Source organism: Protopterus annectens, chromosome 7.part0 (assembly GCF_019279795.1).
Source record: "Protopterus annectens isolate FY-2018-M chromosome 7.part0, PAN1.0, whole genome shotgun sequence".
Classification (NCBI taxonomy): domain Eukaryota; kingdom Metazoa; phylum Chordata; order Ceratodontiformes; family Protopteridae; genus Protopterus; species Protopterus annectens.
Genome location: NC_056739.1, coordinates 1280255391 through 1280274376, shown reverse-complemented (window position 1 = coordinate 1280274376; position 18986 = coordinate 1280255391). Strand labels below are relative to the sequence as shown.

Sequence of the window (18986 nt, the reverse complement as noted above, 5' to 3'; positions counted from 1 at the left end):
AGATGAAGATGTGTTAAGGTACTTTCTCATATTTAATCCTACCACCCCTATGATTCAAGGACTCCTCAAAATGCACAAAAATAGGGAGAATCCTCCCATGAGGCCCATTGTGGCTGGAAGTAATTTGTGTATGGAATCAATATCTATTTACACATAGAAATTTCTTAGGAAGCTTATAGGTCGGTCAACTTATATTCTGAAAGATACTGAACACTTTATCAGAGACCTGTATAAGTTTACTTGTGAAAGAGAACAACAACCACAGGAGCAACAAATGTTATTAGTTACTCTTGATGTGGTGTCACTTTTCACTGTCATTCCAAATGATATTGGGATCAATAATGTGATTGAACTGATGCTTGAAACTACAGAATATGACTATGACATGGTAACTCTGATAAGGATACTGCTAAGGTTGGTGCTAGAGAATAATGTGTTTGTATTCAGGGATAAATTTTTTTGGCAATATAACGGAGTAGCCATGGGAACATCATGTGCCAACAGTTATGCAAATGCTGTTATGTCACAATGGGAACAAGTTATATTGGTCAGGGGTGCATTTAAGGATGACATATTATTCTTTCGAAGGTTTGTAGATGACCACTTCCTTTTATGGAGGGGATCACCGGAGCATTTGATGAATTTTGTGGACTACATTAATGCTTTCACACAATTCCTTAGGTTTACTGTGAATTGGTCCTATACCGAAATCAGTTTCTAGGATGTTTCCGTTATACAAGAATCTAATGGCACACTGAATACTAAAATGTTCAGGAAGGAATGCCATGTAAACAGCCTATTAAGGAAGGACAGCATGCATCCTCAGTATACCTTTAGGAATGTTGCACACAACCAGGTTTATGGAACTTCCAGAATGAATGCTAAGGAAGATGATTTTAAAGAACAAATGGAATTGATAAGCACAGAATTAATAGAGAGAGGTTATGATCAACAGCTTGTTAATAACAGTATAGAAACAGTAAAGAATCTTAGACACAGTAGAGCTAAGCCTTACTTCGCAGAGTCTGAAGGAGACGTTATTCATAATGGGGATTATAAGAAACAAAACCAGCAGTCACTTAGAATGTGTTTCAGTTTCTCAAGGAACATAAGACAGTATATTGATATCAAAAGTAAGCACTGGAACATTTTAACATCTGATAAACAAGTGAATAACCTTGTAGGAATACATCCACAGTTTACCTACAAGAATAAAAAATCATTAAGGAGACGATTGTGTACACCCAAAGATCAAATTAGGACTATAGATACACCAGGGACTAGACCGTGTGGTAGGTGCCAAGTTTGTGATTTTATCACTCTGGACAGGGAATTTAAACATCCTGATACAGGTGTGATATATGGACTAAGAATTAGTGCTAGGTGTGATAGTTCGCATGTAGTTTATCTTACTACTTGTCAAGTATGCAATAAATTCTACTTGGGCAAAACTGACAGATTGCTAAGAGACAGAATTAAGGAACACATTTACCACATTAAGAAGGGTAGTCCATTTAATGCCCTAGCAAAACATGTTAAAGAGTCACATGACCAACATACTTTCAAATTTATGGTGTTAGGAAGATGTTATGAGAATCATAGGGGTGGTGATATTAGGACTCAGACTGAGAACTTAGAGGCCAAATGGATTGTTTGATTAAGAGCGAATGCAGGGCATGGCCTCAATGACCATGTACCGATGAGACCCATCCTGAAGAATAGACCCTTACATAGATAGAACATGTTATGTGTTCATGTGGTCTATAAACTATATATTGCATTTGCGCATTCCTTTTATTTAGATAGGAAATACCATGCGTTTTATTGTGGTTACATTTTTATTGTATTTATATACCTTTAAATGTTCTTAACCTTTTGATCATGTGATTTTTAAATGTTTGATATAAGTACAGGTGTGTGAGTGTTACTTGATATACACCTGAAGAAGCATTTGGTGAAAGCGCTTGTGTTTGTGTGAATAAATCAGCTAAAGAATCTGGAGCCTTGCCTCTGTTTACTCTTTTTTATTGGATTGGTTCTGTTTTTATACAGATGTACCTGGTTACTGCTGGACTTTTTGGTTTGCATTTTATCTGAATTTTATGTTTGTAAGTATTCATGCACGTACATGTCTTAGTAAAACATAAATCTTAGAGAATTTGGCATATGTGTCATTTTCTTTTGCTGGTTATAGTATGTATCTGTCACTTTTAGTATTATTTTATTGCAAGATTGGAATTCCACATGGATCAGAAGCATTAAGTCTTACATGGTCATAACAGATAGACAAAATGTAAGGATTTTATTTTCAGGTGGTGCATTAAGGACTGGTTTGCTGCAAATTTTCATTTAGTCTTTTGTAGCACTTATTTTAAATGAGTAATTTTATCCTTGTTTATTCTTTACTTTTGCAGCAGTTATATTTAAAATATTTAGTAAAATTTATTTGGATTAATTTGTAATAGCTGAGATGACTGTGGCATTCAGATGTGATATGAAATAACTACAAACTTTCCTTGCACATTATCAAATGATAAACATTGAACAGCATCAGTTATAAGCATTCATCTTTTTATGGTGATGTAAACTTGAGAAAATTACCAAAACAATAAAAAAATGAAAGCCTTCCTGAGGTATCTGTTGGTGCTACTATTGGTAGCAGCTCCTTCTAAATCATAGAAATACCTCTGCATGTAGAGCCTTGACTATTTTTTATTCCTGGTTTATAATTAGTAGCATTTTCATGTGTGTTTTGTGATGTTTAAAATGTGAACTTTTAAAACTTGAGTACTAGAGTACATTTAATTTATTTTACTTATGTATTTATTTATCTTTTTTGGACTGGGTTAGTCCCACTACGCCGATGGCATATTTTCAGTGGAGATCTGAGTTGGAATTTATATTGATTAAGGCAAGACCGAGACTGTGCAAATTGTCATGATATAGAATTGGCTCATGTCCTTCTATTTGTTTTAGTTTCAAAAACTTGGTAATTGCTGATTAAATGGTAGCACGTGTAGCATACTTTCCTAAACTTTGTTCTTGTAAGAAAATTTAATTTGTTTGCAGTATAGATGTACTTCATGGTATTTACAGCAGTGTCTCTGGATTCTAGGAAATAAACTGGGAGGTTTGTTTGCACTTGAGTATGAACAAATATTTTGCCAGCCTATCTTGTTCAACTAGTTCTGTCTTTACTTTTTCACTTGGTAGGGTTGTTACATAATACTGTGAAAGCAGTTAACTCCTACAGCCTTGAGATAATTTAGACTGTGAATATGATAGAAAGTTTGCAAGACAGATGTTCCAATCAGACAGAGATACTGAGATGATTATGTAATAATGAAAACAGGAAAACTGAACCTGTGCACTTTATGCCATTTGTATTGGTATTTGAAGCAAAAAGGAGTACTGAAATAGGCTCCAGGACTAGTAAACTGGTATAAAAAAAACCCCCGAATAAATGAAAGAATGATCTAAACAATCATTTTTTCTATTTACAGATTTCCTGACAAAAGCTTGAACTGCAGAGAAAAAACACCATCCCTTCCAGACAAGACACAGAGTTCTCCATTATGTTACTTGTAAGTAATTCTATAAAAAAATCAGAGGTTTTTCTATGACATTGTTAACTATTAGTGAGTAGTAAAGGAGGAACAACGATTTATAAAAATGAGAAGATAAATATGTGTTTATTTAGCATGTACTCAGGCTTTCAGTGGTTGTAGGCATACCTTCATTTATTTGTAAGCCTTAGTAGCCACAAAATGTATTTTAAATAAGTGTATTGTTTTACCTTTAAATGTAAATTGTAGCATTCGGGGGAAATGGTTTAACTGTGGAAAGACAAAAAAAATGTTTAAATAAAAGGAAGAAATAAATAAATGAATGTTCCTAATATCACATGGTGAAACAAACAAGACATGGTAGAAACACCAAAAATGTAGCCTTTCGTAACGCTCAAAGAGTGTTTCTAAAAAAAATCGGTATTGTATCATTATGTTTTAAAAGAACGGTCAGGGTCATACATTTCAACTGTACAGATTTTTGCAGAATGTCCAGATTTTGATCTCATATTTTTGGTCCATTTTTCATAAAATTGTGGTTTTCTGACAAATTGGTGGCAAATCATTAAAGACTGAAGTTAGAAAATAATGACAGACATTTGAGTTTCAGACTTCATATTCTTCAGAAAATTCATGCTAATGTAAAACCTGTTATTCTATCAACTTTCTAAGTTTGTAAGAGCAATATTTAAAAATTGTTCCTATATTTGGGCCTCTACCCACTTTTATTTATATTTCTTGCTGTAAGAGGCTGAGAGGTATGGACAGGGTTAAAACTATAACTGCTTATATAACTTTTTTATAATAGCTGATTACCAATGGTAGTTCACCTTCAGTGCTGATGGTAACATTATTATGAATTATTGTAGGTTTACTGACAGTATTGTTTGGAATATCCTCTACCAGTCGCTTTATGATGTGCACTGCATTCGTTATGAAGTCATTTTGTAGCTTGTGAATTACAGATTGCATTTGTCAGTTGTTTAACTCATTAATATCCATGTGTTGTGGAATATCACACCTCTAGCAACCTACACTCATATTGTGCATTTTCTGAAAAATAAACTTCAAACACATAAGTTAAACAAATGTAAATATTTTATGAACAATAATAGCTATTAAAACTATACAAATAACAGTGTTATCAGTAAGACATATTCTTTGTAGTGACAATAGTGTTTTCCATAAATATTATAATATATTACAAAGCTCACAAACTCCAAATTATATTTTTATTAAACATTCACAAACAAATTGTCATATCATGGAAACTGTACTACCTAGACATATATATCATCTGAACATTTTTGTTAACCAGGCAAAAGCTTTCATGTGACAACAAGAAATTCCTCTGTGACTGTATGTTTATTGAGATATTTACAAAACTATGAAAACATATGCTTAAGTGTACACTGAATATAACTATAGATGTGCAACTTGCGTCTATATTACATCTGGCTAACGAAGTTCGCAGATGACTGCAAACTAGGAGCCATAGTCGAGTCCCCAAATGATGTGGACATCCTACAGAAGGGTCTCGCTGAGACAGATGCCTGGTGTCAGAGGCATACCCTCAAGCTCAATGCCAAAAAGTGCATTGTCATCCCCTTTGGTAAAAACTCTGTATCCATAAACTACCACATAAACGGCAGTCTACTTAATGCCGAATGTGTGATAAGAGACCTTGGGACCCAGGTGGACAGTAGTCTCTCCGTTGCTAATCACATCGCCACAGTAGTCTGGAAATCCTTCTATGTGGCACACCTCATCACAAAAGGGTTCTCATCCAGGAAGAAAGAGGTCATTGTTCCCCTCTACTCGGCACTCATTAGACCCATTATAGAGTACAACGCTGCTTTTGGAATGTACCTCACAAGACATCTGCAGCAGCTGGAAAGGACACAGAAGTACCTCACAAAGAGGATTACTGGCCTCAAACAGACGCCTACAGTAACCGTCTCAAAAAACTCCAGCTTTACTCTGTGGCATATCACCTACTCCGAGGAGATCTCTGCCTAACATATAAAGCTATGTTAAGCCCAGAGCTGTTGGACATGCTACAGCTCTAGGGACCTAAACCTTGTCACCACAATAAACAGGACATGCTGGAGGGATAGATTCCTGTCCCAGAGACTTCCTATACTCTGGAACAAGCTACCCATCTATGTCAAGCAAAGTTCCTCATTAACACTCTTCAAGAAAAATCTTGATGAGTGGATGGGAAATAGGAAATACACCTCTGGGATCACTTCTGTGACTCTGCTCGACAGGGGCACAGGAAATTAACTTTATTGGGTGGCGTAAGACAGGGAATCTTGTTGGCTAGGCTTACTTAGGGCCCCTGGGCTGATAGCCTATTACCTACCTATGAATCTATAACTGAACTTTTAAAAGTTCGAAAATGTAATAAAAAAAATAAACCAAAGAAAAAACCTACCTGAATCTTTTCAGCAGGGGGGACAAGCCCCCTGCACCCCCCCCCACTCTTTAAATATACCAAGTCTGAGATCTACAGTGCAGGAAAGGGAAATCTTCCCATTCCGCACTGTAAGGAGATCTCCGTTGAAACGTTCAAACTTTTAAATGTTCGATCATATGGTGTCGACTATATGACGTTCGAACATTTAAAATTTCGACAACGTGATATAGACCTATGCAACTTACAGAGAAAATATCAAAGACAGTTTTCTTCAACAATATCTAAAGTTTCACCTGATGTCATGCATCAGTTTGCAAGCCACTTGTTTTTTTAAGCATTAAGTATGTATGGAAATATTGTTTACTTTCATAATTATTAACAAACTTGCAATTTCTCAGGTATAATGTGATATAATTTATTTATTTATTTTTATTTATTTATTTTATTTTACATTTGTTTACCAGGATAGTCTGACTGGATACATGTCCATTTTCAGCAGAGGCCCAGGGAGAAAAGCTCCACATAGTCAAACATACAAAAGGTTACACAAGAAATTAGAAAACAATTAGAATATATAAAAAAGTGGTAATATACATTATGTACATTGGTTTAGAAGTGTTCCCTAGTAGGGACTCACAGTTCTCATGGACAGACATACAAAGGTTACACAAGAAGTTAAAAAACAATTAGAATATATAAAAAACAAAGTGGTAATATACATTATGTACATTGGTTTAGAAGTGTTCCCTAGTAGGGACTCACAGTTCTCATGAACAGACACAATTACAAGTAAGATTGTAACTCACAGTTAGTCCCTAGTAGGGACTCACAGTTCTCATGACAGACAGAGTTACAAGTAAAATTGGATACATAGCATGGTGATGTAGTTAGATGTTATGATAATTACTGATTATGCTATGATATTTACTGATTATGCTATTGTTTTATAACTTCATCCGGATTGGTACATGGGCATAGCCAGTTCAGTTTGAGATACTGTTTGAGGTTTTTTTTGAAGAGACTGTTGGAGGATTGTAGGGTTATATAGTTTGGCAAGGCATTCCAGGTTTTGCCAACAAACATGGTGAACAGGGATTCACCAGCTGAGTTATTAGCTTTGTGGGTTTGGACCAGTAATTTGTCGGCTGACCGTAGGGATCTCAGGTTGCTATATGGCTTAATAATATTTATGAGACAGAGGGTATCTTTAGGGTGGTACAGAATTTTGTGCTCTATTTGGAGTTGATTGAATTGAATTAAGCTGGGCAGTTCTAGCCATTCTAGTTGTTTCAGGTTCTGGCAGTGATGTTTTATATAGGCAGAGCCAGTGGCGAATCTGGCAATACGGCTGTAGGTATAAGACAGCTTACTTAGTTCGAATTTATTGAGGTTTGAGAGTACAGGTGAGGCATATAAAAAAGTAGAGAGTAGGTGTGATCAGGCGATTTCAGTCCTAGCCAGTGGGGTTAAGAGTGACTTGCTTCTATACAGTGATCCAAGCTTCTTATTGATCGTCTGTATGGTTTTGTTGACCTGTAGGTCAAATTTGAGATTAATGTCTATGATAACCCCTAGAAGTTTAATGTGTTGATCTGGGGAGATAGTGGTGCCATTGTTAGACTTGACAGAAAATGAAAGTGTGGCAGATCTACTAGTGGGGGTGAAGAGTAGAAGTTTAGTTTTATTGGGGTTCAGTAGTAGGCGTTGGTTTTCGAGCCAGTTCTCAATAGTGTTAAATGTATTTTGGGTTAAGATTTGTAGTTCGGATGGGGAGGTGGCTGAACAGTTGAGAGTAGAATCATCTGCATATTGAATACAGGTAGCTTTAGAGATAGCAGTGTGAAGATTATTGATAAAAATAGAGAAGAGTTGTGGGCCTAGTATGGAGCTTTGAGAGACACCAGGTGTAAGAGGTAGCTGACTGGAGAGTTTGCCTTGCCAGAGTACCGCCTGTTGTCTACCAGTTAGGTAGGACTGGAACCACTGGATAGTGTGCTTGGTGAGGGAAATGGATTTTAGAGAAAGAATGAGAAGTTCATGGTTGACCATGTCAAAGGCTTTTGATAGGTCAAGGAAGAGGGCGGAGGTTAGCCTATTGTCATTTCTGTTATTGTTTATGGCATTAGTAAAGGAAAGGAGGGCTGAGGTGGTGCTGTGGTATGGCCTGAAGCCATGCTGGGAGTTGGATAGTAAGTTATTCTGTGTAAGGTATTGCATTAGTTGCTTGCGTACACATTTCTCCATTATTTTGGCTAGTGGGGAAAGAATGGCAATGGGTCTGTAGTTGGACATGTCTATTGAACTACCACCTTTATGGAGTGGGATGATGTGGGATATTTTGCAGAGGGAGGGGATAGCATTTTGGATAAGGTTCTGTTGATAAGGATAGATATGGGATATGCAGTGTTATCTGCAGCTATTTGTAGGTACTCTGTAAGGAGGAGGTCAGCAGCGAGGGTGGTAGGTTTTAGTTTTTTTAGGAGAATTTTGATAAAACTAGTGGATATTGGTTGGAGGCTAAATTCAGGGTATTTTGTGGATAAATTAGGTGTGTGGTTTAAGTTTGTGGAGGTTAGGTGATTTGCTAGGGATTGGATTTTTTCGGTGAAAAAGTTATTATAAGCACTAGCTATGGTCTCTGGGGAGCTATGGGTATGGTTAGTCGAGGTTGGGGTGGTAGAATGTCCTAGATGAAGTAGTAGATTTAAGCCTGCCCAGAACTTTTGGGGGTTGTTTTTGTAGGAGATTATGGTAGAAGTTTTTTTTAATCCAGTAAAATAGATTTTTTTGTGTCATTCCTGAATTGATGATATTTTAGAAGGTCAAGTGGGGCTTTGGTTATTCTCCAGCTGGCCCATGCTCTGTTTCTAGCTTTGATTTTAGATTTGGTCTCTTTTGTGAGCCATGGTGCTGTGTTTGATCTAGATTTTATTGTACGTGCTGGTGCATGGGAATCAAGGATACTTAGGAATTTAGTGTTAAAGTGAGTTACAACCTCTTCTAATGGTAGATTTTTAGTTTTGACCAGTCAACTGTTTGTAGTTCGTTTAGGAATATTGCAGTGTCAAGTTTTTTTCTGTTTCTCACTGTTTTATTTTTGGTCTGGTAAGTGTTTCCTACCTTATGTTTTATGATATAGGTTAGAAAATGGTCGCTAAGGTTGTCAGAGAGAGTGCCAGCAGTATACAGTTGGAGTTGGTTGTTAACTAGGATCCAGTCTAGGATACTTTCCCTGTTGGTCAGTTTGTTTATCCTAGTGGGAGAAGTTATGGTCTGTTTAAACCCAGATAAGTTTATATAAGTGAGGGGGGTTCAGAGGACTAGGGGTGCCAGTCAGTGTTAAAGTCACCAAGAACTATAGTTTCTTGGGGATAAATAGTGGTTAACCAGTACAGGATATCTTCAAGGGTATTTAAGTTGTTGCCTGGTGGAATGTATCCACAGACGATGTTTAAACATTTGTACTGGTTAATCTGTAATGTGGTTATGAGGAGTTCAGCATTGTTGAATTGGGGTGGTTGAATGGTGTCTTTATTAACAGTTAGAGTGTTTTTGTAAAGGACTTCTATCCCACCTCCTTTCTTAGTAGCATGGTCTTACTGGTGTATATTATATCCTGGGGGTAGTATCTCACTGTTGGTAGTACTAGGTTTTAGCCAGGTTTCCATAAGACACATAATGTCTAGGGAGTGGGTTGCTAGGAGGGCGTGTAGGTTGGGAATCTTATTGTTAATACTTCTATTATTTAGATGAAATGCTAGGAGGGAACTAGTGGGAATAAAAAGGAGTAGCTTGACTGTGGGGGTTGTGGTAGGGGAGTGGAGGTTAATGTGTGTGGGTGGGCCAGGGTTGGGATGAATATCCCCATGTGTTATAGTGACAGGATATTCTAAGCTTTTGGAGTTTGTTTATTAGTTTTATATAGTCTTTGTCTTTAGGATCGTGTTTTGTGATTTTACAGGGGTGATATATTATTGAGGGTTGTATATTCAGTTTGCTGGGGATGGCACAGTGTTTGGTGTTATGGGTGCAGTCGTGGACATCTGTTTGACCTTGTGGGTAGTGAATACCATGGTCAAGTATTTGTTCATAGGCAGTAAGATGGTAAAATAGAAACAGTGCAGGCATTATGGTAATTAGTATTTTTTTACTTGTTTGCATTTGCGCAGCAAGGGCGAGCGGAGCGGGGCTAACACTGACTCCAAGTATTTCCCTGGGCTTATGGCATGTTAAGGTAACGTTTTGGCTTTATTTAGATTTGTTTCTTTTTACACCAAAATTTAGGCTATTTTTAATCTATATGTTATATATACACTTGCAGGCTAAATTAATAGCTGCAGGGTATAATTTTCTGGGCTATGTGAGGGAGTGCAGGGTGAAATTACTGTTGTTGCAGTTTAACCTGTTTGAGGAAAACTGTGGGGGGGGGGGGAGAAGGCAGTAGTAGTGGTTAGAGGTGGACCTTGATTGACTCAAGACACCACACCAGAGGTAAGTTTAATGTAAGGGCCCAAAACCTGCACTCAGCACTTAATGTTATTTATGTTTAGCAGGAAAGACAAACCAACAGTATACACTTTTGAGTATTTTTACAAGGGTTATTTGTTCAATGTCAGACAAGTAAAACTTTGATACAGGAAATCTATGGTTGTATAGAAAGCCAGAAAGGTACAAGGTATACTTATAAAAATTAGGGTCAGAGACACTAATGTAATAGTCAGTGTACTTTAGTTACAGGGGAAGGATGTAAACACTCAAGTAGAAAAGAGCCCTATGGCTGACCAAAATAGTGACTCGCTTAGTTACACAGCACTGTAAGAATAAGCTTAACAAATGTTTTTATATGTGTAACCTACTCTAATTGCTGGGAGAAAAACAGTTTTTGTTGAGAGAGTGGTAGCCAAATTGCAATCCTGTAGACACCGTTATGCAGCAGCTGCAGTATGCTAGTGGAGGTAATCTGTTTAATTGCTGGGAGAAAAACAGTTTTTGTTGAGAGAGTGGTAGCCAAATTGCAAGCCTGTAGACACCATTATGCAGCAGCTGCAGTATGCTAGTGGTGGTAAACTGTGAGTCACATCAGGTCAGCCAAGGGGGGAAGAGAAAGGGAAATCCTAAGCACCTAGATTTGAAAATCCCCTGGGTTAGGAATAAATGGAAATTTATAATGAATTTTCTTTTCTCCCACCAGAGCATTTTGTACTTTGTCTCTCCAAAACAGGTAGGGCTCTCAGTTATGATAATATGAACATAAATATGAAAATATGAGTAATATGTGACACATTAATTGATTAATTTCTCTACTGTAAAACATCCTAGATTAGCAATCTTAGTGCCATTTTGTTAATAACTCTTTGTACTTTCTAATACTGCCTGTTATTAGCTGATAAATCACTTGGTTAAAGAAGTCAGTCTCAAAAAAATGTCTGGACGCTATAAGGAAGTATGGGTGTGAACTGGAAATGTACAAAAATAGAATTATAAGCTTGAGTGTATTAAGGGTTTGGAGTGAAAAAAAAACATGTATTGCATTTCTTCTTATGCATTATCCTCTGTCTGATGAATGCAGAGAGGACTAACATTTTTAATGGAATTTTATAGGGATTAACCCCTCCGTCACTCTCCAAAGTCATGCTTTCATAGAGAGTGGTGTAGGCCCATGGGATGATTTAAAAGAGTGGGTGGTGGAGAAGAAATCCACAGTGACACTGAAGAGTGCATGGAACAGATGGTAAAAGGATAAGTGAGAAGGCAGGATGGCAGGGAGGTATAATGTTAAGTGCATTTAAAGGGCAGACTATGAAGGCTTATCATCTTCTCTTGTCAGGCAAATGTAGTGAAGTGTAACGTAACAGAGACTGGCTCACCAGCAAGAACTATATTACTGTTAAGAGTAAAGCAATTTTCAGGTTTTTATTGTTTAGTATTGGAAGCAATGATGATAATATTTTAAGAAGGTATGGTTAGTATAAATTATAATGAATTTGATTGGCAACCAATTATAGTTTGCTATATAGCCACAGATGAAGTTGTTGAGTAGTGAATTTTCTTGGTTTAGAAAACCACACCATGTACTTATACTCATATACCTGTACATCAAAATACAGAATAAAATAAAAAAAAAAAACGTGCTAAACGAGGGACTAAAATAGTGTAACCATAATTTAGGTTGTTTAAAGTAAACTGTGCGGATCACTTTTAAGAAGAGGTTATAAAACAAGGAAATGTCATCTGGTAGTAAATGTGGAAAGTAAATAATTTTTACTAGTTTATTTATGTGCTTATTTATTTATTATAATAAATAATTATTTATTATATTTTATTTGGAATAGTTCCGTTGAGCTCAGGGAGAGCCTCCTGGAGAAATGTTCCATACTGCAAACCCAGAGACAGTTTATATTTGTGTTAAAGTAACCAGTAGCATGTCTTGGAGAGGAAGGTGGGTGTAGAGAGATACTGAGGAGTGCCACAAGCTTGAGAAACAAAATCGTCATCATCATCATCATCATGCTTATGGGCAGAGTATTATTCCACTGCAGTTTTAGTAGAAACATGGATTGTAGCTTGAAGAATTTAGGATCTGCTGAATGGTGTTACCTAGATTCAGGAAGTTTTCAGAATGTGAAATTGCAGCAGTGGTCCCTTTGCACAAAAGAGAGTCCAGCTGTGAGAAAATGACTTAACTCATCCCAGAAAGGATCATGAAAGTAATCAGACTTATGTCATTCTTGGAAGAATCATGGAAGTACTTAGCTGTAGGTCTTCCTTGGAAGGATCATTTAAGTTACCAACCTAATATCATCCTAGGAAAAATCCTGGAAGTAGCCAATATTACCTCATCCTAGGTTGAATCCTGGAAGTATCCACCCTTATCTCATCCTACGAAGAATCCAGTAAGTAGCCAGCCTTACCTCATCCTAGGAGGAATCTTAGAAGTAGAATGTCTGGATAACAAGAGACAAAGCTAGCATTTATGATGAGTTGTTAAATTAGATGACATGACATATGATAGTATTCATTTCTAGTAGTAGTCCTTTTCAGCTTGTTTGTGTTAGACATCACAGTAGGACAGCCATTTTAAAAGTCATATAATGACATAGACAATGAGCAAAGACAAATGAGACAGCCTCCACTGTGACCTTCTACAACTTGCAAGTTGGACGCATAGGTACTGGCTTTGAGGTTATGAACTGTGAAGATTGGCTTGTATGTTAGACCATTTACCTCTAGAGTAAACAGATAAAAATGGCTGGGTGTCACATTTACACAGACTACTGCAGCATTGTGAGAGGGTAGTGACAATGTTGTCCCGAATAATGAGATACAGTGACATCAGCGTGGACTTTGGAGATGCCCATAGCATACTGCTGTTGTTCAGGGACCTAGTACTGCCTGATCTTAAGGACTGACTTCAGTTTCTGAAGATTGTATTAAGGAATGAACAGTAATTCTGCTAAGGATGCACACAATGGAAAGTTATAAGGTAGAATGAGGAATGGAAGCATGGGGAAGACTGTAAGCCTTAGAAGAATGGACGTGCATTCAATAGGTGATAAAAATGAAAGAGGAAATGTGTTGTGGATGGCATCATCAAATAGCAAGCTGACAGGATTTTATTAAAGAGAAAGACTGGTTAGGAAGACAGAAGAACAGATATTTTTTGGGGATGGAGTGACATAAGAGACACATCAGGAAATATAATTTTTGCTCTTTTTTGCTTCATTTGGACAGTCATCCTAGTGACCCACATTCTTGCTGGATCTGCCATCATTCCACTCTGCCTCTAGTCCAATGCCTACAAATTTTACTGGGGCCAGCAGTGAATCTAAGGATGTCCTTGGTGGGGGGTGGAGAGTCACACTGTCATGCATCCAGCTAGTGGGTTTTGGTTTCTGGAGCACTTGTGTTGCCCTCCCCTATCCTTTGTGGACCTACGGGTATGCCTGAGGGGCAGGCATGCAATGGAGACATTCGGTGTATTGCCCTATCCCAGCTGCAGCTCAGCCATGTCTCCATCTTATTACTCTCTTCTAGGCATGCCTACCAGCATGGTGTCTGTGGCCTCCACTAGTGATCAACACAGGAGATGCTCACAGGTCTGCCCATCCCTCCTTGCCACTCTTTTAGTCACCTGAGATGTTAATCGAACCCTGGCCATCTGGTCCATAGTCATGACTTTATCCCTTTATACCACCAGAGTAGCCAGGAAGTATTACTGTATGAAAAACTGAGGGACTGGAGTGCATAGTTAGGATCAGTTAAAGTAAGGTGGGATAAGGGCAGGGGTCAGTAAGTCTTTTGAGGAACAGATGTTGGTAAATGTAAGAGGGAGCAGTAAATGTGTAATGTGAGATGTGTAGCTGTCTTTTTCTGGCTTGATGTTTTTTTATTTATTTATTTACATTTGTTGACCGGGACAGTCCGACTGGACACAGGTCCGTTTTCAGCGGAGGCCTGGGGAGACAAGCTCCACATTAAGTATTACTTGCATTATACAGTTAAAAAACACAGCATTTAAATATAAACATTAGTCCAGCTGAGGACGTAAGACAAGAATAAAACATAGATGTAAAACAGCTGTAGAACATAGTGCAATTTTAAAATATGGTGACATATACTAAACATGTTTACAAATGTAGTTGAGATTCATCGGTGAACAATTGATACAATCTGTTTTTGAGGTTATATTAAAGGAAAGCTCAAGTTTGCGATTGTATCATATTACAATGGTGAAGAATGCTGAGGTGCAGATTTTATGTTTTATTTGTGTTTAAAATATTGATATAAAAAGTATGAGACTACGCTGACATGATGGAGGGTTGGTGAATGAACCAACAGGGGAATGAGGGAATACAAATCCAAAAGAAGGTTTAAACGTGCCTAGGATGGCTTGCAAAAGTGAAAGGTAGAGGAAGCAGCTGCATAGGACTGTGGAGTAAAAGTCTTTATCTGGCAGCATCTGTATATTTTTGCATGATCAGAGTTATGAATCTGCAAAGTATCATACTGTAGTCTATGAACAGTCAGCATGATTAATGAATGTTAGATGGATTATTACTTTCAGAACACCGTGGGAAGGAAACTGTACCTGTTACATGGAAAACCTAAAAAATGGTAGCTTTTTATAAGCCATTTTGGACAAGACTTCATGTCAGTAACACAAAATTATACTTAGCAGGCGTAACTGTAATTCATTAACAATACAGCACAAGCTACTCTCTTGTTATTTTTAGTTCAAGCAGCAACTTTTACAGTGCTGATAAAGAAGTATGTGCACAACGTACTGTAGCTCTAGTTTGTTTATGTGTTTTTTTACTGGTTATTATTTTTTTTTATGTTTATATATATATATATATATATATATATATATATATATATATATATATATATATATATATATATATATATATATATATATACATCTATATATATATATATATATATATAAGTATGTAGAGAGAGAGTTTGGTTTTACTTCAGAAATGTTTAAGCTGTTGCTAATTTTTTGAGTCGGATAAAATGTGTTGCATATTCCCCATCCATTTCATGAATACACTGTATGCTCATGCACTGCCTAGCAGAGATTACATATTTTAATGTTGATACTTTCACTGTGTTGTATTATTCTTTTATCCTCACAGTATATTGCAAGCAAAGCATACAGTGAGTTCTGTAGGAAAAGTTTAAGGCAGATACAGGTTTAGTATCTTTTGGAATGAACTAGCTAGTAGTTAAACTATATAACTCTGAGATCCACATAGTTCTTTTCTAAATTATTGTAATATGGTGTTGTCCTTAAATATTGTGTTATTTTTTCCTAGTGTCTGTTAACATTTTTTGTTAGATTGTGTGTTAAAGCCATGATGTCAGTTTGCAGTTGCTGGATTTATAATTGATTCACTGGTATTACCTCTGTTAAACTGTTAACAAAGGGTGGTGGTATCCCTTTTTAAAAATTCATCATGATTTGCCCTGTAACTGGGTGGTCAATGGGGCAGGGTTTCCTAACCATATGGCATCCCAAAATAAATATCAAGTCTTCTAAAACGTATCTACTTCTCTAATAAGATTTTAAAACAGTGATGTATAAACTGTAGAAGTTTGTATCAGTACTGAAAGATGAATGAGATTAAACAAGTCTGTGCCAAAGACTGATGATGTAGGCCCAGTCCAACAGTTCTAGTGAACTGCGAACAGAGACTGGAATCTAGTAGGCTGTAGGGACTTCCACGTGGCTAAGAGATAAGGAAAATTCTTGTGCAAGCAAGAAGAGCTCAGTGAGAAGTCATAGTAGTCAATATAAAGATCTTTCGATAGGAGTTGAAAGCAACAAAATCTATTGGAAGACTGGTTTTACAAACTACATGCTGACTGGTGTGCTTATATGTGGTTCATGTGAAGCTTTAGTTTATCTTATGAATTATTCTCTGTAGATATTCCACTCATCACTAAGATGATCTGCTTGATTTTTCAGCCCATTCTGTTGAGCTTAGCTGCAAGTGACCACTAATTTCCTGTTTTTTAATACTCTTTGATATGGTAAATGAGGCAAAGTGTTCATGAATCCCATGGGTTTTTCTGAATTTAATAAACAATTTTCTTTTTTATTTTGTTATATTTTTATTTGAGAATAAAAATGAATGGTAATGAGATACTTCATGGTAAAGAATGTGGAAGGGCATCATTTTGTTAGACTCTTTGATTCATTTTATATTAAATGCTTGTATGGCCATAAACCTTGAACAGGACGATACCTGTTTTGATTCATATTCTACATGTTAAGCAGATAAGTTTATTCAAATATTCCTGATTATTGTATGTAATGTGGGGTTTCCACAATGAACCAGACACAGTTTAGAGGAGAAGATAGTGAGGAAATCATTCTTATTAGTAAGCCATTTTTGTTTAGCCTCTCCAGCAATTCATATTTTATATAGTTCTCTTTGTTTAATCTTATTGCCTGTAAGCTCATCAAGAAATGTCAGGATGAGCTTAGGGAATGTGATTAGTGGTAGCATTGTTCGCTAATTGTACACTGTCCTGTGCGAATCATGTTAGCCTTTGTTTTAGAACTGCATGTCCTTCATATTATTGCATATGTATTACTAAAATGTATGTAATTATGGATCAACAGATGGCTTCTCATGCAGCATCACTTAAATCAGCTTCTTTACTTTACTTTTGTTAATCAGTCTGTAATGCTAGGTAGCAAATACTTAGTTTCAGGTAATGTTCAGGCAAGAGAATCCAGCAAGATAAAAAAAAGTCTTAGTCCGTGCTAGGTATTGGTTACTCTGGAGCAGATAATTCAGCAAATAAGAAACATCTATATTAATATTGTGTTTGCTTTCTAGGCTTCACCTCTGACAGCTTAAAAGTCCAAAACCAGAAATGTTAATGTCAAAATTTTAACTCCACAGTAGACCCTAGAAATCCATAATTTGTGCCATGGAATGAAATAATGACTCAGGTTCATGGCTTCATATGTTCATAGCTACTCACTGGACTATTTACCTGTGAGGATTTTAAGAAGACTAGTCTTACATTCCATGGTAGTTTTTAGCCTTTATGTTTTGCATATGAATAAGCCAGAGATGGGCTGAACAGTGAGTATACTTCCTCTGTCCATGAGGGACAGGGGTGAATATGCATTTCCCATCTATTCGTCCAAACTACATTTCAGTGGAGTAAGATAAGTACTTTGCTTTGTGTAGAGCGGAAGACAGTTCCATAGTTGCAGTATTGTTAGTTATGCAAACCTATCTGGTTCAGTCACTAGAAGAAAAAATTCATCTGTAAGATATGCAGTCCTACGTGTGATCTCATCACAATGGGATGTGGCTTCTGCCATCAGTTACACTGTCTTGTGTGTGTAAATTATATTGCACACGCCATTGTCTCTTGAGCATGTGTCTGTCCAATGCACATCATTCGCCACTCTCCCCTTTCCCTGCCTGCACTGATATTTGTATTTATTTATTTATTTATTTAAGCATCCACAGTTTCATTTCATCAGTGTGATCTGTACACCTGAGATCTGTAGTGGTTAAGAACACCAGGGAACTGTAGTGATCAAGAAGGAGCACAGTGTCACTCACCTGATCTCCTGCACTGTTTTTGTCCTTTGTTTGACTAAGATGTAGGCTTCCTTTTTTTCTAAAATTACCATACAACTATAAAAAATGGAAAAATACATTTAGATGTTTACCACATGATGCAGTGTCTTCTAGCTACATTTTGCATCTGTTTTGAGAGCTTAAATTTTGTTGCCAGCACACCACCAGTGCTTGAATTTTTTATAGAATAGTTGTTCGATTTGATTTGCCCTAATAACATATAGGTGGCACACACACACACACACACACACACACACACACACACACACACACACACACACACACACACGCACACACGTACACATGCACACACACACCCACACACACCACTAAGATGCTTCTTGACTGATGTAAATTAGTAATTTGATATTGTAATTTTTAAATAACTAATTTCTAAGCCTAATGTAAAGACCGGGTTGTCAAATGCAGTGTTTTTAACGTTTTTTTTTTTTATAGGTTCATAGGTTCATACTAGGCTATCTGCCCTAGGGCATTTATAAGCCTAGCCAGAAGGTGTTTGGCTTTCGCCACCCATTTTAAATTTATTTTGCTATGCCCTTTTTCGAGGTTAGTATACTGTGCCTCTGTCTAACAGTGACACAGAAGTGATACCCGGGGTAAACCTACGATCTCCCATCCACTCATCAAGATTCCTCTTGAAGAGAGTCAATGAGGGACTCTGCCTAACCTAGACTGGGATTTTATTCCAGAGTGAAGGGAGCCTCTGGGTTATGAATCTGTCCCTCCAGCATGTCCTATTTATTTCAGTGCTGAGGTTCAAGTCTCTCGAGCACGTAGCTCAATGGGATTTGGATTTTCTGAGGTGCAGCATGTCCATTAATTCCGGGTTGGACATGGCTTTATACGTCAGGCACAGATCGCCTC

General features: G+C 37.0%; 1 protein-coding gene across 3 annotated transcripts in view; it reads left to right on the top strand.

Annotated features, from left to right (window-relative positions):
• MITF (melanocyte inducing transcription factor) overlaps window positions 1-18986 on the top strand; it is a 1359897-nt gene that overhangs the window by 324951 nt on the left and 1015960 nt on the right. For all 3 annotated transcript variants that reach the window (XM_044077898.1, XM_044077896.1, XM_044077895.1), the window contains exon 2: window positions 3504-3584. In XM_044077898.1, coding sequence (XP_043933833.1) covers window positions 3504-3584 — 81 coding nt within the window. The remainder of the gene's footprint in view (window positions 1-3503; window positions 3585-18986) is intronic.